Source organism: Pelodiscus sinensis, chromosome 1, assembly GCF_052426305.1.
Source record: "Pelodiscus sinensis isolate ZL-2025 chromosome 1, ASM5242630v1, whole genome shotgun sequence".
Taxonomy (NCBI): Eukaryota; Metazoa; Chordata; order Testudines; family Trionychidae; genus Pelodiscus; species Pelodiscus sinensis.
The window spans coordinates 120,643,063-120,670,462 of record NC_143052.1 but is presented as its reverse complement, the minus strand read 5'-3'; the positions used below and the strand labels follow the sequence as shown (position 1 = coordinate 120,670,462).

General features: G+C 46.3%; 1 protein-coding gene across 1 annotated transcript in view; it reads left to right on the top strand.

The window, feature by feature from the left end:
• LMNTD1 (lamin tail domain containing 1) overlaps positions 1 to 10,622 on the top strand; it is a 267,606-nt gene extending 256,984 nt beyond the window's left edge. Inside the window, exon 14 of the mRNA XM_075898606.2 lies at positions 9,403 to 10,622. Coding sequence (XP_075754721.2) covers positions 9,403 to 9,612 — 210 coding nt within the window. The 3' untranslated portion in view covers positions 9,613 to 10,622. The remainder of the gene's footprint in view (positions 1 to 9,402) is intronic.
• Positions 10,623 to 27,400: the final 16,778 nt, after the last annotated feature.

Genomic DNA, 27,400 nt, shown 5'->3' with positions numbered 1-27,400 from the left:
CCCCTCTCTCACTGGGGATTCGCATTGAGTGAACGCCTGGCCTGATCACCCAGACGCCTTGCACCCCCCGCTCTTGAGTCTTACTGAGCGTACTCCGAGTTGGTCGACCCGAGTGGAGACAGTTTATGAGCGTGTGACCGGTACTTGTGTTCCTGCTGTCTCCAGAACTGGTATAACACCCGCCCCCCCGCCATCATCCCTATCCTAATTGATTTTTTAGTTGTCCTTATTGCTTGCCAAGTGACAGTGGCTAAAAAGTTACTAAGTTAGTTTATAAATAGTTGTGGTTTAGGTTTTTTACTGTTTCCTTGTATAAAGTTGTGTAAATAATCAGCCCTATGGACAATACCAGTGTTAATTCAACTGTTCCTAACCCCTGGGCAGTTATTGGGAATTACTGTGATTTAGAAAAGCCTCAGGGAATTGTTTTGTGTTGTCTGGCAATCTGTTTAATTTTTGTTCTGATGATAGTCTGGCACCATCAAAATAAAATTAGTTTGTGCTTTTTGAAACCCCCAGTTGTGGTCTCATCCTTTCCGGCATCCCTTCGAACCTCGTGTATTACGGGGACTCTCACACACAGGTTCAGGAATGTGGCCTTGTGCATCAGCTGTTGCTAATCATCCCAAACCCGCATGACTATGTGATCTCAACAATCAGTACTTGTTTCTCAGACCCAGAAGCAGCAGTCCACCACCTGCCACGGCTCTGGGAATGCCACCACCAACCTGGAATTGTTTTTCACTGTGTCCCACAGCGATGTGTCCTCCCTGGAATCATGTCCCCTACTGCTGCGGCAATTCCTTTCTGTGGATACTGGAGGATTATTTGTCCTGCGTTTGGAATGCTTATGACAATAGTGCAGAGCTGTGAAGGCTCCGTGTTTCTGACAGAGAGGGTGGACAGTGCCGCATAGAGTTGTGGGACTTTTTTTTAAAGGTGTGAAAACTATGGGATGGAAAAAGTGCATGATGGGAACTTGCTCCCATGTTCCCAGTCACCCCTGTACAATTAATTTCTGCCCCACCGTACGTTGCCAAAAAGTCCTAAATGGCAGTGCCATGAGCAATGGTGAGTTGCCCACTTGGTACCTTACCCCTGGTGTACCACACTATGCATTACTACAAGCACTCGTAGGGTACATCTAGACTACAGGCTTTTGTCAACAGAGGCTTCGTTGACAGATACTGTCGACAAAGCTTCTGTCGACAAAGAGCATCTAGACTACAGCCAGTTCTGTCGACAAAGCAAGCCGCTTTGTCGACATGGCAGTATAGATGCAATAACGCCTTCTGTCGACAGAACTCTGTCGACAAAAGGCGTTATTCCTCATAGAATGAGGTTTACCACTGTCGACAAAACTGACGAGTTCTGTAAATGTTATGTCGGCAGAACTCAGCGGTAGTGTAGACACAGGTATAATTTTGTCGACAAAAGTCCACTTTTGTCAACAAAATCCTGTAGTCTAGACACACCTGTAATGAGTACATGAAGCACTGAGGCAAGGAGCCATGAATGATGCACCAAATGCAGCAGATGTCAGAACTATTATGGGTGTATTGTATGACAATAGAGTAAAATGATCTTGAAACATCAGCCTGATGCTTTTATGCTGCTGTTTGACACTGTTCAGTACAACCTAAGCTTAGAGATATTAAAAAAGCAAAATATCAAAATGGCATGAGGCTAATCAGTCAATTTTTGCTTAAATAATAAGTGATATCATTGTGAATTTAACTGAAAAGTATTTCCATTTAATATCTATGAGTTTGTTAGGTTGTATTGTAAGACATGTATTAAATTACAGGTAAAGTATTGTTAGAAATTGATGAAGAAAGAGGCCACAAAATGCAGCAAAATATTGTAAATTTTTACTGTGGCGAAAGATTAACAGTGATACCATATTGTACCATGGTGTAGTGTTTACTTTTATTAACAAAATGGGGGGGAGGAGGGTAAGCAATAAAGTGACAATACCTGCAGATACAAAATAATTTAGGTCAGTTGAAACTAAAGCAGACTGAAGAATTTCAGAACGATCTAATAAATGTAGACAGGCAGACATGATAGATTAAATTTACTGTTGTCAAATGCAACATAATGAATTTGAAAGGAACAAGTTAATTACTCTTAACCATTGCTGAGTTATAAATTAATTCTAAACAATTCAGTAAAAATGCTTGGTCATCACTGTGGATAGCTCAGTGAAAATCTCTGCTTAATGTATAGCAGCAGTCAAAAGAGTAAACCATGTAAAGAAGTAGATAGAAAATAAAAGGAGTTCTATTTTGAAGGTTTATTAATTTCATTTTGGGGTGGGTTATGTTTAGCAATTTTGAGTTTTATGTAGATGTCCAAAAACCAGTGGTTTGGGGGCTCTCTTTGTAATAAGTAATCTCTGTAATCTTCCTTAGTGCACTTCAACATAACCCTATTTCAAATACTGTTATGATACACTAAGAAAGGGTTAGTGCACATATACTGGGGTGTACAGAGATTAATTTGCAACGCAGTGATGCACTTCAGAAATCTCACCCCCTAAATCCATAGTACTGCTCTGTGTTGACTAGACAAACACTTATATACAAGTGACCATTTCTATTTCTTTCATTCATTCTTTCTTTCATTCATTTGTTCATTCTAAGGGTGCTGTGGTTTCATAAACCAAAATTATCATCACATCTGGAATACTCTATTCAGTCTTGAACATTTTATCTCAAAAAGTTAGTTCAGAAATAGATGGGTCCAGAAATTGCAATTAAAATGATTAGATGAAAACTTTTAAATTGAAAAGATTAGGACTTTGATTTAGAGATGACTAAAAGGAAACATGAGAAAGATAAAATAAATGATAGAATAGAGAAGGAAAATTGTATGATCTTATTCATTCCTTTTCCTGATATAAGAACCAAGGGACATCTAATAAAAGGAAACTCTTCTATTCAATGCATAATTAATCTGTGGAACTCATTGCTATAAGATGCATTTGAGACTGAGAGCTATCCTATGATGATGTTATTCCATAATTATTCACTATAGTGTTTTTGTATCCTTCTTTGAAGCATCTGGACTGGAACTGGCTACTGTCATATATGAGATACTGGACTAGATGGACAAGTGGTTTGCATTGCTATTAGAATTCCTATGTTCCTAAATTCAGTCTTGGATTCCACAGCCCAAAATAAAAAGATGTACATTACACTAAAGAGAATATTTTCCATTCTACAATTTTATGTTTGTGATGGACCGGGCCGTGTCTGGGCACAACTGAGGGCGTCCGCTCAGGGCGAATTGCTCAAATCCGGGGATCCTTACAGCCCCCAGACTGGTGACCTCTCCAAACAGGCCACAAACCAGTCCCACAGAGCGCTTCAGCTGCCTGCCTGAAGCCTCACGAGCAAAACCCCTCGGACACCCCAGCAATATCCGTGCCCCAGATGGCCCCGGGCCTCATACACAGGTGGGGGGTCCTAGCACCCAGTCCCACCTACCCCGAACAAGTCCTGTCCGGTTCCAAGAAACCAGCCACAGATCCCTGGTCAATTTACCCTCTGGATCTTACCCACAAATCACGCTGGGCCAATCCTTTAGAATCTATATCTAAAGGTTTATTAGCACAAGAAAGAAAAGCATTAGAGTAAGGTTGTTAAAGATTAGTACGTTACATGCACCGAATCTCCCAGTCCTCGATGCAGGCTCTAGCAGAGATGTTACAGCTGCTGGTTTAAAAGTCCTTGTTGCACATCCTAGCATCAGGATGGGTTCACAGGTCTTCCGGGCTCTTCGATCCCTGCACTGCTGCCTCTGGGATGAAGTGCTGAGCTGAGAACCAAGATGGTGTCGACCACATGGCCTCTTTATACCTCCTTCCTGGCCTCTTCTTGGCTGCAGGAGATCACCTGGTCCTCAGCCTCTCTCTGCTGGCCGCTCTTAGGCCTCCGCCCTCATGCTTTAGGTGTGTCCTTGGCCCATTGAGTGCCATTGTCCCACAGGGCCTCACTAATTAGCATGTCCACAGGCCCGGGCTCTGCCCACTGCTCAACCACATGCAGAGAAATATTCAGTATACACACAGACTACAGATTCCTAACTCTACACACAGACATTTTACAACCACATAAATAGCTTACATAGGATTATCAGATAATAAGCTTCTATTCAGCACCTCACATGGCCCCCTTCTATACCATTCTTGGGGCCAACCTATGAGTGCATCAGGGATCTGGCTGCTCCCCTCAAGATCCAGTAACGTGACACCCCCAACGCAAAATTGATGTAGGAAGTGATGCCAATAACATCACTGAGGGCATCACAGGCCTCCCCATGCTTTGGCTCTGTGTCATCACGTGTTCTAACCCAATGTTAGAAACAACAGTACAGAGCATTGTCTTAGAATCCCAAGGTAAAACTTGGTAAGACCCAGAACTAATTGGATCTGCCTTTGTAGCATGATCCCCATGTATGTCAGGTGATTTTGCCCAGAGCTGAAGAAAGTAGTGAATTTATCCAGGCCAGCTCTGGCAACTCTCTGAACCACAATTAACATTGTGTGAATGCAGGTATTCTCATCCCAAATAGTGTAGGCATTTTTGCACTTATCCACGAAAACAAAATGGTGGAGTGCCTCAGTTTCCCTTTTCACACAGGACCTACTGGCTGGAACCTTTTTTGTCCTGTAAGAAGTTCCTGGACCAGTTACAAGCATTAACCATGAAATATCAACATCACAATGACCTTTTACGTACAGTCTGTCACTGGGCACATTCCCTGACAAGTTACAAGGTGTTTCCATAAGATCAGGCACCTCATACATCCTTACGATTCTCTGCAACAATAATACATTGGTTACAAGAATTAACATCAGTAACAAAAACAATCCTATATCAGGTGCATATTGACATTCTCCATCATGCCCCTTCTTTGGCTCCATCCCATTGCAGTTTTGGCCCCTCAGGTTTAAACTGCAAATCTTCTTGACCAAAGCAAGTCCTGCCCCTCCCCCTTGTCCTCTGGGCTCCAGGCCTGAAACCTCTGGCCTGACCAAGACAAAGGGCTGGCTGGGTGTGACTCCCTGGCTCACAATGACCCTGGAATTCTCCCCCTTCCCCCACTCAGTGAGGTAACAGGAGTAAGCTGTAGACTCCCAAGTCTCTCCTCTGTCCACCTCCAACCTCTGTTTCCACATGGAACCAGATATCAACTTCCCTGATTGATTATGAGTGTCCACTGTGTCCAGAGATGGGAGCTTAACTGCCATCTCCTGCATCCTAGGGAGAGTGACCACACAGCTGTTCTGCTCTGCATACTTAGCTACCCAGTCCTTCTCCTGAATCTGAGACACTAACTTCCCACTCTCCTCATTCACCTGGGAAGAATCCTGTTCCATACACACTGACTTCCCAGCAAGCTGGTCACACACAGTCACTGGGTCATCAGCCTGCTCCAATTCTCTGGCTGTTCCTGCCTCATCTGGAACAACCCTCAGTCCCTCTGAGACTTCCCCACAACCATCCACACTGGATTTGTCTACATCCAAGTCAGTGGAGTCACTGCTAATGGACAAATTCTGTCCCTCAGGCACTGCAACAAGTGCCTCACACAAGAAGCTGCTGCCTTTTACAGGCAGAGCTTTCTCCTGAATGCCTTCTCCAAGCAAGGCCCTGTCACCTCCCTCAGTTACTGCAACCTGCTTGCTACAAGCACTGCCAGGACTCTCTTCCCTATGAGCTTCCTTAAGCAACAATTCTCCCTTCTCTGGCTCTGCAGCAGCATTGCCCTGCTGAGCCACAACCAACTCCTCCTGCAATTCCTTTACTCCTTGAGTCCTCCTTGGCCCCTCAGATGGATTCACAGATAATCCCCTCTAAGCACACAGACAGACTCACAAGATACAAGGTCAGAGGCACCTTTTCTCCCTTTGCAGCTCTCTAGATGGCTGTAAACTTCCCCACCATCATTAGGCTCCATAGTTAACATGCCCTGATTCCCTCCTTGTGCCTAGGCTAAGGGGTCACCCTGGTCCCACAGAGTCGCTTCCCCCTCTTCCAGCAACACAGCAGCATTAGGCACAACATCAGGGTCCCCACTGTCTGGTCTCTGGGGTTCTGGCAAGACACTGCCTGGATCTACCCAAGTCACAGCATCCTCCTCCCCAGCAGACACAAACTTAGAGACACCTCCTTTTTGGGCCTTCTTTGTATCCAGACCCAACTCTGGGACAACAGCACTGCTCTCAGCAAACACAGGCTGTGGGGCACCTTCCTTAGACAAAGGAAGGAAACCCTTCCCCACACACAGACAGGCAACCAGAGATAGTTTTTCCCTTGTCCCAACACCCCTGGCTAATTTCAGGCATAGAGCTAGACACTGAGACAACTTCCTTTACTGACCCACTGCTACTTCCACCAGCCAAATTGCCAGCTTGCACCCACTGTGCTTCTTCACACAACTCATTCCCAACTTGTGCAGGTTCAATTCCACAAACCTCACCAGCCAACAACTCCTCAACTAAAACTTCACTCTGGCCAGCCACTCCAGACTGCCCCAGAGAAACATTTCCCTGATTTCTGGGCCCTTCTTGCCCGGTTTCTGATTCCAGCCTCACCTCTGAGGCATCAGACAGGCCCTTGGATCCCTCACTCACAGGCTCACTGCCCCCCTGCACAGACACACAGCCATCTGCCACAGGCACACATGTAGAGACACTTCCCCCTTGGTTACAGTAAAACTGGCCAGCCCCAGAAAACTTTCTCTGATTTCTGGGCTTTTTCTGCCCTGGTGTTGATTTCTGCTTCGCCTTTGAGGCACTAGACAGGCTCTTAGAAGTCTCACTCGCAGATTCATGGCTACCTGCCACAGGCAAACATTTAGAGACACTTTTCTTTCGGTTACAATAAGATTGACTAGCCCCAGAAAGCTTCCCAGAGTTACCTGTACCCTCCTCACAAACCTCATACATGCTTTGGGGTTGTAATACAACATTACCCAACATGCCCACACGGTCTTACACCGAACTTTCAGGAGGATGGGTTAACAACCTTACTCTCATGTTTTTCTTTCTTGGGATAATAAACCTTTAGATATAGATTCTAAAGGACTGGCCCAGCGTGATTTGTGGGTAAGATCCAGAGGGTAAATTGACCAGGGATCTGTGGCTGGTTTCTTGGAACCGGACAGAACTTGTTCGGGGTAGGTGGGATTGGGTGCTAGGACCCCCCACGTGGGGCACGGATATTGCTGGGGTGTCGGAGGGGTTTTGCTCATGAGGCTTCAGGCAGGCTGCTGAAGCGTTCGGTGGGACTGGTTTGTGGCCTGTGTGGAGAGGTCACCAGTCTGGGGGCTGTAAGGAGCCCCGGATTTGAGCAATTCGCCCTGAGCACGCCCTTAGCTGTGCCCAGACATGGCCTGGTCTGTCACAATTTTACAGGTGTGTTTGTAGCTAAAAAATACTCTATACTCAAAAGGAATCATAAGAGACTAGCTCTATGCCAAGATTCCTGCCAACGAGTAGTTTTGTGGGTTTTTGCTTTAAAATCCTTGTAGGAAGTTGATCATAAACATAACCAGACATGAGGACTGGATTATAATGATAATTTGTTGTCCCTTTCATATGAAGATCTCCGAGCACTGGAACAAGATTAATTAACAATTAGCCTCATAAACCCCCTTATGAATTAGATATTATTAAACTGAGGCACAGATAAATCGTGCTATTTTCCCAAGACCACACAGCAAATCAGTGGCCGCAGCACCAGGTATAGCATTCAGCATTCCACTTGACACCTACTCATTTCTCTAACCATTAGAGGCATGTCTACACTGGAAAATAATTTCAAAATAACTAAATATGAAATAACTCCTGAAATAGCAAAATCAAAATAGTGTGTCCCCACTACTGGGGAGCCTTGAAATTAGTCCGAAGCAGGCTGCTTTATTGTGGATGTGCTACCTTGAGGTAGAGCTCCAGGAAGCACTGGGGAGTAATTACTTCAAATTACTCTGGAGAGTAGCTACTTTAAATTTGCAGTAGCAGAGCATCCACACTACCGCTATTTCAGAATAACTATTTCAAAATTAGTGTTATTCCCAGAGGAAATACTTGTTTTGAAATAGCCGGCTTGGTTGTGTGGATGCTCTGCTTAGTATTTTGAAATAAGGGGGGTTATTTTGAAATAACTCTCTAGTGTAGACCTGGGCTAGATCACCGCGTTTCAAAATACAATTTCTTTCTTATTCCTCTTATTCCTTTTCCCTAGGCAGTCACAGCAGCCATCCTAGATTCAGATCCCATCTCGGCATGTACAAAATAGGGATTTGTGAGCAAGATTTTTTCAGCTGTGAAAAATCAGTGTTTCTTACAGTATACCTTAAGTAAATAGCGGAGAGCTGGAGTTGGTCTGTGTGTGTAGTACATGCACTAGGGTTTGAATCAAGGCTCTATAACCTACACCCAGCAAGTTTGCTAGCATTAGAATCATCAGTGTAGTGACTTCACACCTGTTTCAGTGAAATTGTTTTACAATGTCCATATAATTATTTAAAGCAATAATCAAAGAATGCTTCTCAGCCACTTGAATGACATTTGCATACTGCCTAGAAGCTGGAATTAAGTTACAGATTACAAGATCATGATGGTATCAGCCTTCTTGGTGAAAATCTGTGGGTACAGTTCCCCTTCCAGTTTTAGTATGGAAAACAATGAATTAATTTGGCATACAATCTTGTTAGAGTTTAATGTATTGGTACATTTAAACATGCTTCTTTGGTTCAGTTCATTTTAATTTTTGAAACATTCATAATTTTCAAAAGTGACTACTAGTGATTTTTGGATGCTTCTGTGTTTGAGGGCTCATCTTGAGACATTTCAGAGGGGTCTTGTTTTCAAAAGATGGGCATTTCTGAAAATGAGGTTTCTCTAAGATGTCTAAAATGGCCACCAACTTTTGTCACACACTAATATAATAATATATTATTATTATTTTGCCTGATGCCTTTTGAGATGGTGGCCTTCTACTTTTATAAGAAAGAAGCAAGGGGAGGTACTGGATGGCTCACAGAATTGGTAATGACTAAGATTTATCCTATTTCTTAGTCCAGTTCCTAGTGAACAAATGTGCACAGAACCCACGCCATCCTGTCTACTGGCTCCCTTGTGAACCTGCAACTGAATGGACAGTTGAATAATCTCTTTTGGTCAGGATTGAGGCATGGCAGATATTTGCATTGCTACTTTATCTGATCTGTGGCTACCTAAGGTTTCAGTTTCCTGCCCCATTCATGAGCACTTCAGTCATTAAGGGGAAAGAAAAATTAAATAAGGGCAATTTAGAGGGTAATGGTTTAATGCTTTATGCACTTACTCTACCTATAAAACTTACCAGACATCTTGTTTTTCTTTTGCAGCCTAAGGGTGGAGTGATGTACATAGGTTCCCCTGCACCCACTGGTTCTGCTCTACAGAAGTACTTTGCCAATTCACCTTACACCTTCAGTCTGCCAAACCAGGCTTCTTTTACACCAGGGGTAGGGAACCACAGGCTTGGGCACCAGATGCCGCCCCCGGCTTGCCTGGATTCGGTCCCTGAGGCTCAGGGCCCCTCCCTGCATTGGTGAACCTGTGCTGGCGCTCCGGCCCCCCCTGCTGCTTCACCATGGGGCTCGAGCACACAGAATCTACTAGGCTGGGCCTCCCAGGCTCTGCTGTTTGAGGGAAATGTGAGTAGGGTTGCCAGGTGTCCGGTTTTTGCCTGGACAGTCCATTATTCCTGGCCCCTGTCCAGTTTAAAAAAAACCAGAAAATATTGGACATGTAAAATGTCCGGTATTTTCTGTTTTTCTTGGACGGAAGGCCGGCGGGACATTCTTCCCCTGCCACCTCTAGTGGGGGCAGGAGGAGTGAGGTGGCAGGGGAGGAGTGCAGCAACCTTTTTTTGTTTTTGGTGTGTGTCACGTTACTGGATTTTGAGGGGAGCAGCCAGATCACTGATGCACCCATAGGTGGGGATGTCGGCCCCAAAAATGGTATAAAAGGGGGCCATGTGGGGTGTTGAATAGAAGCTTACTGTCTGTTAATCCCATGTACGCTAATCATGTGATGGTATAATGTCTGTGTGTATAATTAGGAGTCTGTAATCTGTGTAGATACTGAATATTTCTCTGCATGTGGCTGAGCATTGGGCAGAGCCCGGCCTATGGACATGCTAATCAGTGAGGCCCTGTGGGACAATGGCACTCAATGGGCCAAGGATACACCTAAAGAATGAGTGGTGACTCATACCTAACGGCTACCAGCAGTGAACACAGAGGAATAAGGAGGTGACCTGCTGTAGCCAAGAAGAGACCAGGACGGAGGGATAAATAGGCCATGTGGGAGATGCCATCTTGTTCTTCAGCTTAGCACTTCATCCCAGAGGCAGCAGTGCAGGGATCGAAGAGCCCAGAAGAACTGTGGACCCATCCTGATTCTAGGATGTGCAACAAGGACTTTTAAACCAGCAGCTGTAACATCTCTGCTAGAGCCTGCATTGAGAACTGGGAGATTCGATGCATGTAATGTACTTTTCCTTTAACAACCTTACTCTCATGCTTTTCTTTCTCAAGGTAATAAACATTTAGTTGTTAGATGCTAAAGGATTGGCTCAGCGTGATTTGTGGGTAAGGTCCAGAGGGTAAATTGACCAGGGATCTGTGGCTGGTTTCTTGGGACCGGACAGAACTTGTTCGGGGTAGGTGGGATTGGGTGCTAGGACCCCCCCCCCACCTGTGTATGAGGCCCAGGGCCCTCTGGGGCACGGATATTGCTGGGGTGTCAGAGGGGTTTTGCTCGTGAGGCTTCAGGCAGGGAGCTGAAGCGCTCTGTGGGACTGGTTTGTGGCCTGTTTGGAGAAGTCACCAGTCTGGGGACTGTAAGGAGCCCCGAAGTTGAGCAATTCGCTCTGAGCGGACGCCCTCAGCTGTGCCCAGACACGGCCCGGTCCGTCACAGTGTGATTTTTTTTTTTTTTTTTTTTGCTCAACCAAGTTTTTTTCCAGCCATGTTTGGGATTTTTGGTGAAAGCATCTGGCAAGCCTAAATGTGAGGAGTATCTTTCTCCTTCTCAGTCGGGTGCCATGTCAGTGAGGGTTTTTTTTGTGTGTGACCCTCAACTGATTTTTCTGTGGGTCAGTGGCCCCGGACCCAGAAAAGGTTCCCTATCCCCATTTTACACCCTCCATTGTCTCTAACATCTAACACGGGATCTATGAATATGAGTGTGTGTGCGGGGGCAGGGAAACCCTTAATGCTCTGCAACGAAAATAGTAACGTGGCTCATTGCTTCAGGGAATGAGGAGGCGAGGCTGTTGACTGATGCCAGAATTTAAATGTTATTTCTATGTAGACTGATATGTCCCAGCAAGTTTTTCACTGACTAGAGGGAGGAGTTGGTGCCTCATGACTTACGGGAACACTAATCATCCCATCTGACTTTATGGAGATTCTCGGAAAGATAACAGATTTTGTAGAACTTCTCTCTCCTTATAGATTATGTAGAGCTTCTTTCTCCTGATAGTACATGGGGGGTGGGGGAGGGTCTATGTGAACTGATTCTCATGGAAATGTCTTCTTGAGCTCAATCCCATCGGTTTTAAGTTTGGAAGAGAACAATCAATCCATACATTATCAGGGAGCCAGATCTGTCCCAGGACTCCCAGCTCCATAGAGCGAATTGTCTTCATAGGTTCATTGTTCACGGCTGATCAGGAAACAGCTGTTTTGGGCCAATTAACATTTCTTCGTATTGCCTCTTATCTCTCTCATTATATAAAAAAAAATTCCTGCAGGACGACAGAGTGACATCATCACATCACTCTGTGTTTCACCATCCCTTCTACCCTCAACCTCTCTGCCACTTCGCCTCCTCCCCCCACCCTCGTGCTGCAGGGTGGGAGCTGCAAGCCGTGCCCTCCCACCTCCTGTCAGGGCTGGGAGCCATGTGGCCTGCCCCTTCCCCCCTCCCGGGGGAGGAGCCAGGAGCTGCGCCCCTCCTCCCTCTGGGGATCCAGGAACTGTGCCCCCTCCCCCTCTGGGGGGGGCCCACGAGTCACACACCCTCCCTCTTCTCCCTTACCAGGTAGCTGGAGCCATGAGGCCTCCCTCTTCCCCGGTGCTCTGGGGGGCAGGAGCTATGTGGACTCTCCCCTTCCTCCTTCCCAGTGCTCCAGGGGGGTGAGAGCCATGAGTCACATGCCCTTCCCCCTCCCCACATCTCCAGCCCTGTCACACACACACACCCGTGGCCGAGACCCCACACCCCAGCCCGCTCACTCATACACCCCCTACCTGAGACCCTGCACCTCCAGCCCCCTCACTCACTACCCTGCCAAGACCCTGTACCACAACCCCTTCACTCACCCCTTCCACCAAGACCCTGCACCCCCAGCCTACTCCTGGCCCCACCCCCTGGCCAGACACCTACTCCTAGCCTGCACCTGCATGCTCCACTGCTCTTTTGCCCTCCCTCCTGGCCAGACACCTACCCTCAGCCAGCTCTTGCCACCTTTCCCCTGACCAGACACCCTGCCCCCAGCCCACTCCTGCACTCTCCCCCGGCCAGATACCTACCCCCAGAGAGAGAGGGACTGGTGAGCATGGTGAGCATGGGGCGTTGCCCCCTAGTAAACATTAAACACTGAGTTTGTCCTTGCCATGAAGATGCTGGGAGCGCAAGAGCATCCATGGCAGTGTAGATGCTCTCTTGCACAAGAAAGCTCCGATAGCCATTTTAGCCATAGGGGTTTCTTGTGCAAGAAACCCCAGTTGCCTGTCCACCCTGCCTTCTTGAGCAAGAGGGCTTATTCCTCGTGGGGAGAGGAATAACTCTTGCGCAAGAAGCCCTCTGTTCTGATGCCTTACTGTAAATGTACTTGTGCAAGAACACGCGTGCAGTGTAGACACTCCGCAAGGTTTTTGCACAAGAATAGCCATTCTTGCGCAAAAAGCCTGCAATGTAGACATAGCCCAGGTGCTTAGCACCTCTCAGGGTCAGATCCTGTACACTGAGGCACTGAGGCATGAATGTAGGTAGAAAAAAGATGTAGGAGCAATGAAGTTTTCCTATAATCCTTTGCAACTATTAGGCCTTTTTTCAAAATGGCTTAGCAGATCATCAGAGAACCTGCTTCAGTAGTGCAGAAAGAGCCACTCCGATATGTTGATAATTCTTCAAAAGATACAAGAAAAATATCCGCTTGCTCTGTGCTTTTCATTATGCGGTATTCTCAATATCTGGTTTGTCTATCCTTTTTTGGACCATCAAATTATTACTGTTTTATGGAACCCAATAAACATAATGTTAAAATCTTCATTGTTCAGTAATTATTATTACTCTGCATAAATAATGGCTTGAAAAATATTTCTAAAAACAGTTGTTATTTCATCGAGTGGGAGTTATTTTGCTTTTCCTCATAAAACTTCCTACTTTTTACAATAAAATACATATGCTTACTACCAAAGGGACCGATCCAGGAAACACTGGTGCTGGTGCTGTTCTTATGTGGGTTTTGTCCACAAAAGCTCATGATATTATATATATATATATTTGTTAGTCTCAAGGGTATGTCTACGCTACAGTGTTATTTCAAAATATCTTATTTCGAAACAGTTAATTCGAAATAAGCTATTTCAAAATAACGCGTCTACACACAAAATGCATTTCAAAATAGCATTTTGCTATTTCGAAATACCGCATCCACACTGAGTGGACTCTGATTCAGAGTTAAGGCCAGCCAGGTCAGGTCAGGTCAGGGTTAGGGCATCAGGTAAGGAGTGTCTTTGTGTGGCTGTTGCCTGAGGCTATCTGAGGCCTGTGCTTAAAGGGACATCCCCCCACCGCCCGGGCAGCCGATTCTCAGGTGTTCCTACTTGCTTGCCTGCCTTCCACGTACCTCTCCCTAACCCCCCTTCCTGATGTCAAATAAAATACACATATTTTTAAAAATATAAATTCTTTATTTAACAAAACTTGGGGGGGGGGATGAAATTATGGGGAGACTGGGAAAAAGAGGTGGGAGAGGAGAGGGGGAAAACTGGGAGGAGGGAGCTGGAAGGGGGAAGCAAGGGGAAGAAGGGGGAGGGGAAGCTCAGGGCTCAGGGGTGGGGGTCTCGCCGGGCCAACATGGCGGGTGCGGAGGCCTCGATGTCCCCAGGAGGATGGGGAGGAGGGTGTGGAGGTTGAGGTGTGGGGTGTGGAGATTGAGGAGGAGGATGTGGAGGTTGAGGAGGGAGAGGCGAAAGGGGGAGGAGGAGTGGGAGCTGGGGAGGCAGCAGGCGCTGGAGTGGTACGAGACAGCACGCTCTTCACCAGGGTCTACAGATGGCACAACCCTGGGCAAGAAGCTCCTGCCGGAACTCCCGATCATCCTGCACCCTCTGCTCCATGGTGCGGTGCAGGGCTTGCAGGTCCCCCAGCTGCTGGTCTCGGTACCCCTGCAGTGTTTGGGTGGACCTGCTGAGCCCTCGGGTGTGGGAGGATGTTCTGGGCGGGGTGGTGCACCCTGCACGCAAAGCTGGTGAGGCTATAGAGAAAGAAGGGAAGTGGTCAGTTCTCCCTGGGGACACAGTGGGTGATGCCCAGCCCCCCTCTGCGAGGTGAGGATAACCGTACCCTGCACCGTCAGAGCCGCTGTGCTTGCACAGAGGCCATGGTCGGCATGTCCAGCTATCCCCAGGAGTGGGAGCTGCACTGAGACCGCACCCAGGCCTATGCTATGCTTATGCTGTGTATTGCGGGGGAGATGTTAGAGGGGGCTTGTGAAGGGAGGGCGTCCTGCTGTGTCCCATCCTGGGGTCAGGAGCATGTCTGGGCTCTTCACACACGCGTGTGGCTATCAGGCCACGGCCCCTGTGTGGCAGGCAGCTGAAGCCACCTGCCCAGGAGTGGCACGGCATGTGCTCGCACATGCACAGGTTGCTGCATGATGCGTGGTAAGCAAGGGCCATGCACGCGGTCCCTGGTCTCCCTCCCCGCCCCACCCTGCTGGGAAGGGGACAGTGATGACACTTACATGGTGTGGCCTCCCCGGACGACCCTGCTGACTCCTCTCCTGGGACTGCTTGGAGGTCCTGCTTGTGTGGCGGCTCCTCCTCCGAGGCCTGGTCAGGGCCCTCCGGTCCCGGCTTGCTGCCCCCCGGGGAGGCACGGACTGCACCGTCCGCCTTGATGCGGTCCAGGGTTGTGAAATAGTGGCAGGTGTCTGCTCCTACCCCGAGTGGCCCTGGTGTACGCCTGCCGCAGCTCTTTTATCTTGAGGTGCACCTGCTCCTGGGTGCGCCTGTGGCCTTTCTTGCCCGTGGTGGCAGCTATGCAGCCATAGACAGCTGCCTTCCTCCATCTAGTGCAGAGATCGTGAACATTGGGGGCCTGCCCCCAAACCTCAATGAGATCCATGATCTCCACACTAGTCCAGGAGGGCACCCGCTATCTATGGTCCCTGGCTGGCTCCTGGGTAGGCAGTGAAACGGGATTCCGGAATAAAGCCCTAAATCAACTCGTGTAATGAGGTTTACCACCTAATTTGATTTAGGGGCTTTATTCCGAAATCCCGTTTCACTGCCTCATGTAGACGCGGGCAGTTACTTCGGGCTAGTCAATTTCTAAAATGGCGACTGGCTGGGAACATGCAAATCAAGTTTTCAGGATATTTAAATCCTGGGCTTGATTTGCAATTCCGGTCACCCTCATTTGCCTCCCTAGATCGATCTAGGAGGCTAATGTAGACGTACCCTTACAGAAAAAACCAGCAAGTAAATGGTCTGGTAGCACTTTATAGACTAACAAAACATGTAGATGGTATCATGAGCTTTTATGGGCATCTGAAAAAGTGGGCTGTGCCCACAAAAGCTCATGATACCATCTACATGTTTTGTTAGTTTATAACGTGCTACCAGACATTTGCTTGCTGTTTTTTTCAGCACCCTTTGAAGTTACTGGATAGACCCTGATTAACTATAGTGAGCAGTAGATAGAACCGAGAGTGCACAAAACACACAAGTAACTACTGTGACATTACTTCCTCCCTCAGTTCTCCTGATGACCGTGTCCTGACAGAACCTTTACCTGATTTCTGCTAATGATAATGTGATGTGTCTACACTTTTACCTGATATGCACAAACATGACATGGACCCAAGGAGGAAAAGAAAATGTTTAGGGTGGGTCTAGCCATAAGTAAGTGTAAGTGAGGAAACTGAGCAGAGGAACGTTTAGGCTGAATATCAAGAAAAACATCCTAACAATGAAATCAACTAGGCTGTGGAATAATCTCCCAAAGGAAGTGGTGGAAACTTTATCGATGAGTCATTTCAAGCCAGAGAGGTCAAAGCACTGAGTGTAAGGAACAGTCATGCACTGGAAGGGAATGGAAAGAATGAGCTCACAGGTCTTTTCCCCTATCTCTAATCTCTGTCACCCCTACAGTCATCAATACTGCAGTTTGCTTTTTATTCTGAAAGAAAATTGGTCTGAAAAATACAATGCAAGCAGTAGTGACACTTCCCAAGGGGGAGGGGAAGAGGCAGGAAACAATCCTAAATGTTTCTTTGAGTACAGGAGCCTGGGAAATGCTTTTCAAAACAATTTGGATAACGTGAAGTATGGTAACAAGCTGCAGAGTAATTTTCTTTTTTGTCAGTGCTGTCAGAATGTGCGCCTGGCCTGACAGCAGTTTTCTTGCAAATTGATGAACCATCAGGATATTCTATCCAGCCAGTTTAGAGTAGAAATAGTTCCAGGAACAAGTCTGCCAGGACAGATCCTCAGCTGCAGCAAATCAGGATAGCTCTGTTGATTTCAGTGCCGAGCCACCCCAGTTTGCAGCTGGCCTACTTACTGTTAAAAATAAAAAGATACTTCCAACTTACCCAAAGTTTTACTAAAAGGAGGCATACTTGCAGGAATTTTATCTTGCCTACTTAAAATTCCCTTTGTAGTTTCCTTTGGCCAGAGAATTCTGCACCTCCTGCTCCAAAGAGTTGTGAGTCTATATTTTGTAAATGAATATTTCAGATTTGTAAGGCACTTTGGTATCCTTGAACAGTAGGTGTGATAGCCATGTAATAATCTGGCCATTTTTTAAGCTGAACTCATTGGCCCACCTCTGTTATTTTTTAAAATCAATTATATTAAAATGACACAATAATGTTACTTGCAGATACTATACAATGCTGGTCATGTTGCACCAGACTTCCCCGGAAAATGCCAAGATACCAGGGGAATGAGTGTGGCACAAGAACCTGAATAGAATGTAATCCGTTTCCTGAAAGGGTTGAAGCCAACCTGAGGTGTGGCTTAACCTGGTAATTGTTGGTAAGGTAGAGAATGTGGTTTGGTAGCTTACCACACTAAAACACGCATGGAATGTAGTTCCAGTGGAGACAAGGGTAGGTTTTAGTGGATTCCTGCACTTTGTGATGTGAGTGCCCCAAAAAGCCACTAGAGGGCACCATCCCCATCAGGACTAGCATGCTGCAGCAAGGGGGGGCAGGGGGAGGGGGATGTACATGGAAGTACTGGATGCAGTAATGCAGAGAAGAGCAAAGAAAACTGAGATGGTCCAAATATACCCAGATTCCTCTCTTGGACTGAAGTACAAGCTGAACACCAGATGCTTCCCAAAAGTACCCAACCTCAGCAATTTCACCTGACCCTTGGCACCCTTTCCAGCAAGCAGCCTGTGCAATTTGCAGCAGTGTATGAGAGTTGCAGTACTGCCCCTGGGTGGAATTTTCTTGGAATACACATGGCATAGAACACAGCAGTTCTGAGGCTGCCTAATTTACACTAAAGAGACAAGGTGTGTGGTAAGCTTTTTTATTGGCCCAATTTCTGTTGGTGGGAGATCCGTGCTTTCAAGCTACCCAGATCCCTTCTTCAGGCCCAGACTGGATGAGAGCTCTGTGTAGCTCAAAAGCTTGTCTCTCACCAACAGAAGCTAGTCCACTAAACGATATTACCTCATCCACCTCGTCTCTCTGCTATCATGGGACTTACCTGGCTAAAACAATTTTGCATGTAATAATATTCTGGTTTACACTAGGCTCTTTTGTCCTCTGATCAGTTCACAATACCTCTAGCTTTGTGCTCTGGCTTAAAGCTGCCTTTTCCATGAGTTATGCTTGTGTTTGTTGCATCACCTAGGTGTGTGCAAAATAGAGCCTCAATGTTTGGCTTTGAGGGGATTTCTCCAGCCTCCAAATCTCAGAACTCTGGGCTATCAGTGCTGGCCAAGTGCTAGCAGGTGCAGGCACGTTGACTATGAATGTGGGATTAAATAGAACAGGAGAGCTCTAAACAGATGGAGCCTGTCTAAGAAGGCCCAAAAGAAGACAATTCTTGAGCTCATTGCTTGGGTTCACTTTAAATTTGGGGCCTGTCCTAATTAAAAGCTATTTAATTAATTAATATGTCCCCCCCCCCTCCCTAATGGTTGGGCTAGTAAGTGGGATTGGGGGCTAGTCAGCCAAGAGAAATGGTATCAGTCAAGCTTTTCAATAGTGTAGGCAGGTGCATGTCTCTCAGCAGTTCCCCTTGCTACATGGAGGAACAAAGGGAAGAAAGCCAGCTTCCCTCTGGGCTGGAAGGGGGAAAAAGTAGAGAATGTTCCCAAACCATCAGCAGCTCCTTCACCCCATAACAGATGAGGGAAAGAGGAAGATGCCTGTGAGCCTGGCTGAGGGAAAAATGGAAGAAGACAAGCCATGAACTGTGGGGCAAGAAAAGAGGAAAGGCCATCCAGGGACCAAGAATGGAGGGGAAGGTGACTGAGGGGCAGCTACCAAGGCAAGTGAAAGTGAGGGGGGAACACCACAGTAGAGTCTGATGGGGAAGGAGCAGGGAATGGGAGTATCAAAGCATGGAGCAAAGCTTGAAATACACAAGAAAGGACAGGGAGCCCTGGTGAAGAGGGAATGGAAAGGGATTGGAGATAAAAAGAAATGAGGGGTGACAGAAAGCCAGGAGAAAGGGGGTGAAAAATGGAAGAGAAAATAAAAGGGGGAAAAGGAATTCATAGAGCAGAAGAAATGTCCTGGAGACCAAAGAAAGAAAGAAACTTGGAGGTGGAAGGGTGGAAGAAAGGCCCCCTGCGATCTGCAGGTTTGTACATTGTATTTCATGTTGACACGTCTGAAGGATGCTGCCAGACCCTGTCAGAAAGGGGGAAGAGAAAGGAGAAGGAGGAACTAGAATCTGTGGGCCTCTTGAAGCCCTTCATGTGGAGGCAGGCAGGAAACCTTTGGGAAATGTTTGTAGGATTGGGCTGGAGTTTGGGACCTGTGCGGGGGCTTGTAGCCCTGTTTCCTTCTCTCCCTTCAATTTCCCTGCTCCCTCAGTGAGAAACATTTCCAGCTTACTTGTTTTACATAATTTTGCTGACAACAGTGCACTCTAGTGGCCATATAAGGATGTGACAGGAGCAAGAGCGATATGTGAACATGTGATGCTGCACTCCAGTTTCAATGACAGCTGTTTTAATTCATCTTCATTTTCACAGACATGAAATTTTGCACTGCCAGTTTGCGACTGGGTTTATAAGAGCAAACATTTTTAAACGGTGTCATTATGAAGCATTACCACACAGACGTTAGCGCCTTAGTACAAAGTCCCGTGGAGAGCTAACTTTGCAGTGTAATTTTCCTGCAGGCCTGCCAAACAGTCCATGGCAAGAACCATCTGTGATGTCTTACGGGGGCATTTTTCAGTTACATCTTCCACGGGGTAACTAAAAACTGTGCTGTAAAACATAAGCCATCAGCACACATGGCTTGGGTTGTCACATAAGTATGATAGAGTTTCTAGATAAATCATGCCATTCCCATAGATTATATATCATGTGCCGAAAGTGTCCGTCTGCTATGTACATTGGACAAACATCTCAGACACTTCGCCAAAGGATTAATGCCCACAAAACAGATATCAGACAAGATCACAAAGAGAAAACAGTTTCTTGCCATTTTAACCAGAAAGGACACTCTCTCAATGACTTGACCACCTGCATTCTGCTACAAAGACCTTTTACATCTGCACTTGAAAGGGAATCCTCTGAACGGTCATTCATGTTAAAATTCGACACTTGCCAACAAGGACTTAACAAACATTTGAACTATCTCACCCATTACCAAGATAGTTCCCCCAATTATCACCTCTAATACCATTAACTCACAAACATCCCACTCTCCCTACCTCTAATATCATCAATTCACAGACACTTACCTTCCTTCCTTCCCCCCCCCCCCCCCGCATCCCCCTCCTGTTCTGCAATGTGATTTGTCCTATTCATATTTGTTCATTTTTTTAATTGTATCCTTTGGTATATATGGTTGTGACTACTTTCTTCCACTGTTTGATCTGAGGAAGTGGGTCTGGCCCACGAAAGCTCATCATCTAATAAACCATCTTGTTAGTCTTTAAAGTGCTACATTGTCCTGCATTTTGCTTCAACTACCCCAGACTAACACGGCTACATTTCTATCACTATTCCCCCTATATGGTATTTCTCACTTCCTGTCCAAAACTCATGCACAGTGTTTTTGTGCACTGTTGAAGAGCTGCACTTTATTTTCTTGGTGCCTTTCAAAAATAGAGACCCTCTAGCTATTGGGTTTGATGCAGGAACACTAAGAAAAATTCTGTATTCTGACTTATGACATAATCCCTTCCGGCCTTTAAATTTGTGAATTATGATTCTAGTGGTCATAATATATGCACAACATACTGCAGGTGACACGTGAGCAGGATTCATCACTGAATTTGGCTCAGTGGCTGAATCATTAGCTTGTCATATCAGGTGTGAAAGGCAGTCTCTTAAGGTATGTCTACACTACCACCCTAGTTCGAACTAGGGTGGTAATGTAGGCAACCGGAGTTGCAAATGAAGCCCGGGATTTGAATTTCCCGGGCTTCATTTGCATCTCGCCGGGCGCCGCCATTTTTAAATGTCCGCTAGTGCGGACTCCGTGCCGCGCGGCTACACGCGGCATAGACTAGGTAGTTCGGACTAGCCTTCCTCGAGGAGTAACGGTATTTCGGACTAGGAAGCCTAGTCCGAACTACCTAGTCCGTGCCACGTGTAGCCGCGCGGCACGGAGTCCGCACTAGCAGACATTTAAAAATGGCAGCGCCTGGCAAGATGCAAATGAAGCCCAGGAAATTCAAATCCCGGGCTTCCTTTGCAACTCCGGTTGCCTACATTACCACCCTAGTTCGAACTAGGGTGGTAGTGTAGACATACCCTTAATGATCCCTTTCCTGAATATGGACGGGATTACTGGGGGCCAACAGCCTTATGGGACCTTGGGCAAGGTTGCGGGGGCAGCTCTGTTCTCCCAGAAGGGGTGGGTCCTTCGACAGAAGGGTGGGCAGGCCCCTAGACAGGGGGCACAGAAGGTAATTGCCCTGAGAGTCCGAGTATCAACCAGAGCCCCAGGCCCCTTTGATTGACCATTCGGATGTATCTTTGAGGGCTTGAGGGAGGGGGGAGCATACAACCATCTGGGCAATGCTAAAGGGTGACTGCCTTGGACCCCATACCATCTGCCCATGGTCCTGCCCCTTCGGGAGGCATGGAGCCAGCCCTTCCCCCCCCCCCCCCCAACGCCTTGCCTTGGGCCCTGTGGTGACTGTTGGCACAACTGAAGGCCGGGCTGTAGCAGCCATCCTTCAGCGCTGCCCGGAGTTCACTGTGTGGTGCCTCTTTGCCTCACCAGCCCTTAGTGCTGTCTGGAGCCCCCTGCGTAGCACTCCAGTAGCAATTTAAAGAGCCCCCAGCTCTGGTTGTTGCTGGGGTCTCGGCAACTCCCCCCTCCCCACACACACACTCCATTAGCAGCCTGCCAGATTGTAATCTGCATGGCTGGAGGCCCAGCTTGGTAAAGATCTTAGCAAAGTGAAGTCTCTCGAAGAGCTCAGTGATGAGTGGCAGAGGATATTGTTTCTGTCAGTTTACCAAACAATAGGGAGTGGTCAATTCATTTATTTATTTATTTGTTTATTTGTTTATTGGTTACAAAGAAAATTGGGGACTTGCTGGGGACACAAGTGGACAAACAAATATTTCCAGGTTCTCCCTGTGGTATCCTTGGGGGAGCCTGGCATGAAGCCCTGTTAGTCTTCTCTTTTCTAAGCTGCACAGTCCCTTTTTTTTAATTTCCCCTCAGATGGAAGGTGTTCCACACTTATAATCATTTTTGTGCCCTTCTCTAATATGACTTTTTTGAGGCAACCCAAAGTGAACAGAGTATTCAAGGTGTGGGTGTACTATGGATTCATTTGGGGACAGACGTTTTCAGGGAATTATCCGTGATGGTGCTAAGATCTCTTTCAGAAATGGGAACAACTAATTTAGAGCTCGTCATTTAGTATGTATAGTTGGACTTCATAGACAAGCAAAATGTTATCAGTTCAGCTGATGGTATTAACCCAAATAAAAGAGATAAAACTTGTGATTATTGCCCGGGGGCTGGATGGAGTGTTTATTGTAGGGGGAACATCTGAGAGCATGCATATTTGGAATGAAAAAACTGACACTATAGAATGCCTTTCTATATTAGAGAAAATGACTTTAGTTTACTCTGATTCACCTTAATTTCCATCAGGTGCACAGCTGTCCAACTGGCAAATTTCCAAGAGTGTTAGGTTTGTGATCAAGGACCACAGGGTGACAACGAGAGTAGGTAAAGAAGCAAATGCATGTTAAGGGTACATTTATTGAATTATTCATGCTTATTTATTTTCACATTATCACTGCAATGGCTTCAACAAGCATTCTAATTACCAATATTTTAAACCCATAAATTTCATTACCCACTCATGTAAACAGTGTTATAAAACCTCAAAATATTGGTGCTATAATTATTGCCAAGAAACGTTCATAGGCCACCTGTTAGGTGAGGCACAAGGCAACTTTAAACAAGCAACAAATTAACTGAATAACGGAGAAAAGAAACGAGCCTTCCATACTACCCTGGACTCTTTTCTTAAGGCTCTGTCTGTATGTTACATACATATACACCAAAACATGCTCAGCTGTAGAATCGACAATCAAAACACTTTGATTCACCATAAGTTTAAGAACCAGCAATAGACAACACGTTAGCAATCTAGGGAAGATGCTTGTCCAAACAATGATGCTCTTCATAGCCTTGTCCAATAGGTATGCTCTTCATAGCCTTCTTCATCAGTGTTGGAACTAAGAGTGCAAGAGGTACTGCAGTGCTCTCTGGCTTGAAGTGGTTTCCAGTTGGGTTCAACGGCGCTCAGCATTCTCACTATAAAAATTGTCCCAGCACCCCTGCCTTGCTCTGATGAGGCAAGCATGGGTTAACTCCACCTCATGAGCCAGAGAGGGCACGCCCCCTCAACCCTGCTGGGAATGCTCTGGCTGGGAACCAGGTATAAAAGGGAACACCTTGGCTCAGGGCTGACTGCCAAGGAGGCAGGATTCAAGCTGCAGGTTCCAACCAGGGAACTGCTGAAGCCCCAGACCAGGAAAGTCAGATGCTCCAAGTACCAGGCAGATGCTCCAAGGACACTTGGAACTGCCGGGAACTGCACAGGCTGAAGAGCCCAGAGAAGCCCACTCTGGGTAGGAAGTAGCCTAGGAGACAGGTCATTGTGTTGGGTGTCATTAGTGTTCTTTGACTGGATCCCCATTGACTCAAGGGTGAGCACACTTGACACTTCCAGGGCCATCCTATCTTGGCTCTCACTCATCCCTAACTGGCAACCCCCTTCCCTGGCTCTGGCCATTGGGCCCTCCAGTTCTGCTAAGGAGGGCAGCCATATTTTACTCTGGCCATAGGGCCATACTGCCCTCAGGGAGAGGGCAGCCATATTTAACTTTGGCTCCTAGGCTACCATAAGACTAAGAATGATCATGCAAACATAGCTGTTGGTCTATAACAATGCTTACCCCACCTGTAAAGGGGATGGGACACACTTGCCCCGTGACACTTGCACATGGCTCCTTCTCAGGTTTATGAGAGGCACGGAGCACCATCTTAGCTACAATGGGGGAAAATGCCAATACAGAAGATAGTCAGAGATGTACAGGCTCCATGGGAGGCAGTGATGTTTAGAGAAGCAGCCTGTCAAAATGTGACAGATATCAAATGTCAGATCTCTTACTGAGCCCTACATAATTCTGCCAGGATTGCAGCTTTTACTAAACTATTTTGATGGTTATATTTCTTAATAAATGTTACTTGTGTTCTTGTATTCCAAATGTGTGATATCGGCGTGGCTGAGTAGAGCCCCTACCTTCAACTAACCATTAATGGACTCTTGTAAGCCTGTAAAAAGTTTCAGCATTGGCAGGCAATAAGCAATAATTTCTTTATCCTCTCTATTAGATAATATATAATAGCAAAATGTTCACATTGGGAGAAATTCACATTGGTGCAGAGGGCCCACACCAGACTTGTGTTCTCTTTAAATACAACTATAAGCGTATTTTGGTGCACACACTTTGTGCAGGGTTCAGGAATGAATGTTGCCCTTCCTGGATAGGCAACAGAGGCTAGTAAGGGGTGAATGATTTTGGTCATTGAAAGGCAGTAGACCTCTAGCAGGAGACTTGCAACTAGGATTATACAAAGGCTATTGGGCTATTGTTTGGACAATAAACTGTTTGGCAGAGGTGTCCCTTAGCCATTACTGGGTCTATCCAATAGGAATTTGCAATTTCAAAGTTTCTAAAAATTCTTTCTGAAGAAGATAGTTATGTTTTCTAGGTGGCTTTATGAATCTCCCAGTGGGAGAGATGCAGAAATATCCCAAGTATACTAAGCAACCACTTCTTTAAAGTTTTTGCAGACCTGCATTTGTGTTTCAGAAGAATAAAGTTGCAGATGGTTTACTTAATGCAGCCTTTCAGGTCTTATCTTCACTATAGAACTAAATTAGCACCACTGCAATTAATGCAGTGGCATCAATTTAGCTGGTCTGGTGAAGACTCAATAAGTTGATGGGAGAGCACTCTCTTGTTGATGTAATTAATCCACTTTAAGGAGAGGGGGAAGCTATGATGATGTGAGAGCCTCTCCCAGTGGCATAGTGTTAAGTCAATGTAAATTACTTTATACCACAAAGAGACATAATTTATGTTGACTTAAGTGGTACTGTCGACAGGTCTCAAGCCAGGTCTACACTAAACGAAAAGGTCAAATTAAGATACACAACTCCAGCTATGTTAATCAAAGTAGCTGGAATTGATGTACCTTGATTCAAGTTTCCCCACTCGCCTCACAGTGGGAGGCTGACTAAAGCAAATGCTCCAGTTGGCTTCCCTTACTCCTTGCAAGAGCAGGAGTACTGGCCTGCTGATGGGAGTGCCCTCTGAGTTCAATTTAGTGGGTCTTTACTAGACCCACTAAATCAAACTCTGGAAGATTGATTGCAGCAGCATTGATCTTCCCCAAAGTGAAGACATGGCCTCAGTCTCTATCACATGTTCTACCTCTCTATTACCTGGAAATTTGAAGCATTGAAACTTGCCTTCAGAAATTCTGGAAGTGTAAGCACTGGGTGTTTGTCAATGTGGAAATCAAGGTTGCTTCTTTTAAAAGAGAGCTTCTGAACTGTCTGCGAGCAACACAGTCTGAGATGACTTAGCAGTAAGAATGACAATGTCAAACTATCTGCTGCTCCAGTTACATACATGACTGTCTTGGACAGAAGATGGGGCTGAAACTGTGAAGAACAGCATGACTACCAAGAGGCATAGCTTAACCAGTACATTACTCTTTCATCTTCCAGGTTAAAGCACATACATATTAATGTATCCAAGCATTACATGGTTCTTTTTTTGAACCTTTGAACCCAGTGTCCAATTACAATGTGATTAAAAATGGCTTTATTTGTATTCATTTCAGTGCATGAGGATGGTTATTTCAGTATTGTGGCAGTTTAACTTGTGGGGGGAATTTGATACTGTATCATATTTTTATTCTTTGCCCTGAGCAGTTAGCCAAAGTCTGAGTCCTTGCAGGATTGTTTCCATTTGGACGAGTAATCAGCCAGTTATATTCTTGGCACAACCTTGAACACAAAGGCCTGTTTCCCTGAACACAGCAGAACCAAGGACAGTGTGTGGGCTCCTGCAGCAATCCCTATGCACAAGAAGTGCCTGTTATCTCCAAGGCTCATGCTCACAATTCCTCCTCAGCCTCTTGGCTTTCTGCTGCCTTCCCCCCCCCCCCCCCCCCCCAGCCTACAGCCAGTCTCCAAGCCCTCTATCTGCAACCACAGGATTTAGTTCTCACCTACCATGCAGCCTATTGCCTTGGCAGGCCTCACATTGTCTACAGCTGTTTTTTTCTACATAAAGGAGATTGATTTCTCCTTCTCGGGAGCCTGAAAAAGTACTTGGAACATCCATTGGGTTTACTGAAGTCTGTGATTTTCTTTGGACCCAAGACCCAGCTGATGACAACCATTCATACCTTACAATATTTAATTCAATGTAATGCAGGAGTTTGTCCCCCTGTTCCAGCTCATCCCCTAGGGACAAGCTGGTGGACAAGGTTCCTGCTGCTCCAGGCTGCTCCCCAGGGAGAAGTTGGCAGCCAGCCCCACACCTGCCCTGAGTCCCCTTCCTCTGAGCTCCTCCTCCTCCCAACCATCACCCTGATTTCTGTACCCCTACCCTGAGTGCCTCTTAACCCCCAACCTTCACTCTCACACCACACACATGCCCAGCCCCCTGCACTGAGCCCCTCCTAAGCCCCCCACCTTGACTTCTGAACCCCCCATGCCTTTGGCCTCCTGCCCTGAGCCTCCTACATCCCCAGGGTACTACCCTGACTCCTGCATCCCCCACACTGACAAACCCCCTGCCCTGAAAGATCTGGGCAACTCTGAGTAAGTCTATAGGACAGAATTTTATAGTTCCTGTGACTGAGTAGTTATTCTTAGGTAAAGTTGTCTGAGGTATTTTGAATTCTGATGATTTTGACGATTTTTTTATATTTGGGGAGGGAAGGGTGAGAAAGCTGACATTTATGTATAGTTTCCTCTTTTTCACCAGCTGTATTATTGGGAATTGAGAAAAATGTCTTTGACCTCTAGATTACTGGGTCAAGTTCTGCGTATGACAGTAAGACACTTTAGTGGGCTGTGTGGAAAGAGATTTGTGCCCTGGCTTCACTCCTGGGAGACAAGTGTTTGTAAAAAAAATGGAACTAAATAGTAACTTTGTTGGCAGCTTCAGCAGAAATGCCAAGAAGTGACTGGGCTTGGAGACTGTCTAACAGATCCTGTAACCTCTGAGAAAGTAATTCCAACTTATCGGATTAAGTGGGTTTTACCCATGAAAGTTCATGACCGTATAAATTTGTTAGTCTATATGCACCCTTACAATGCACCCTTACCT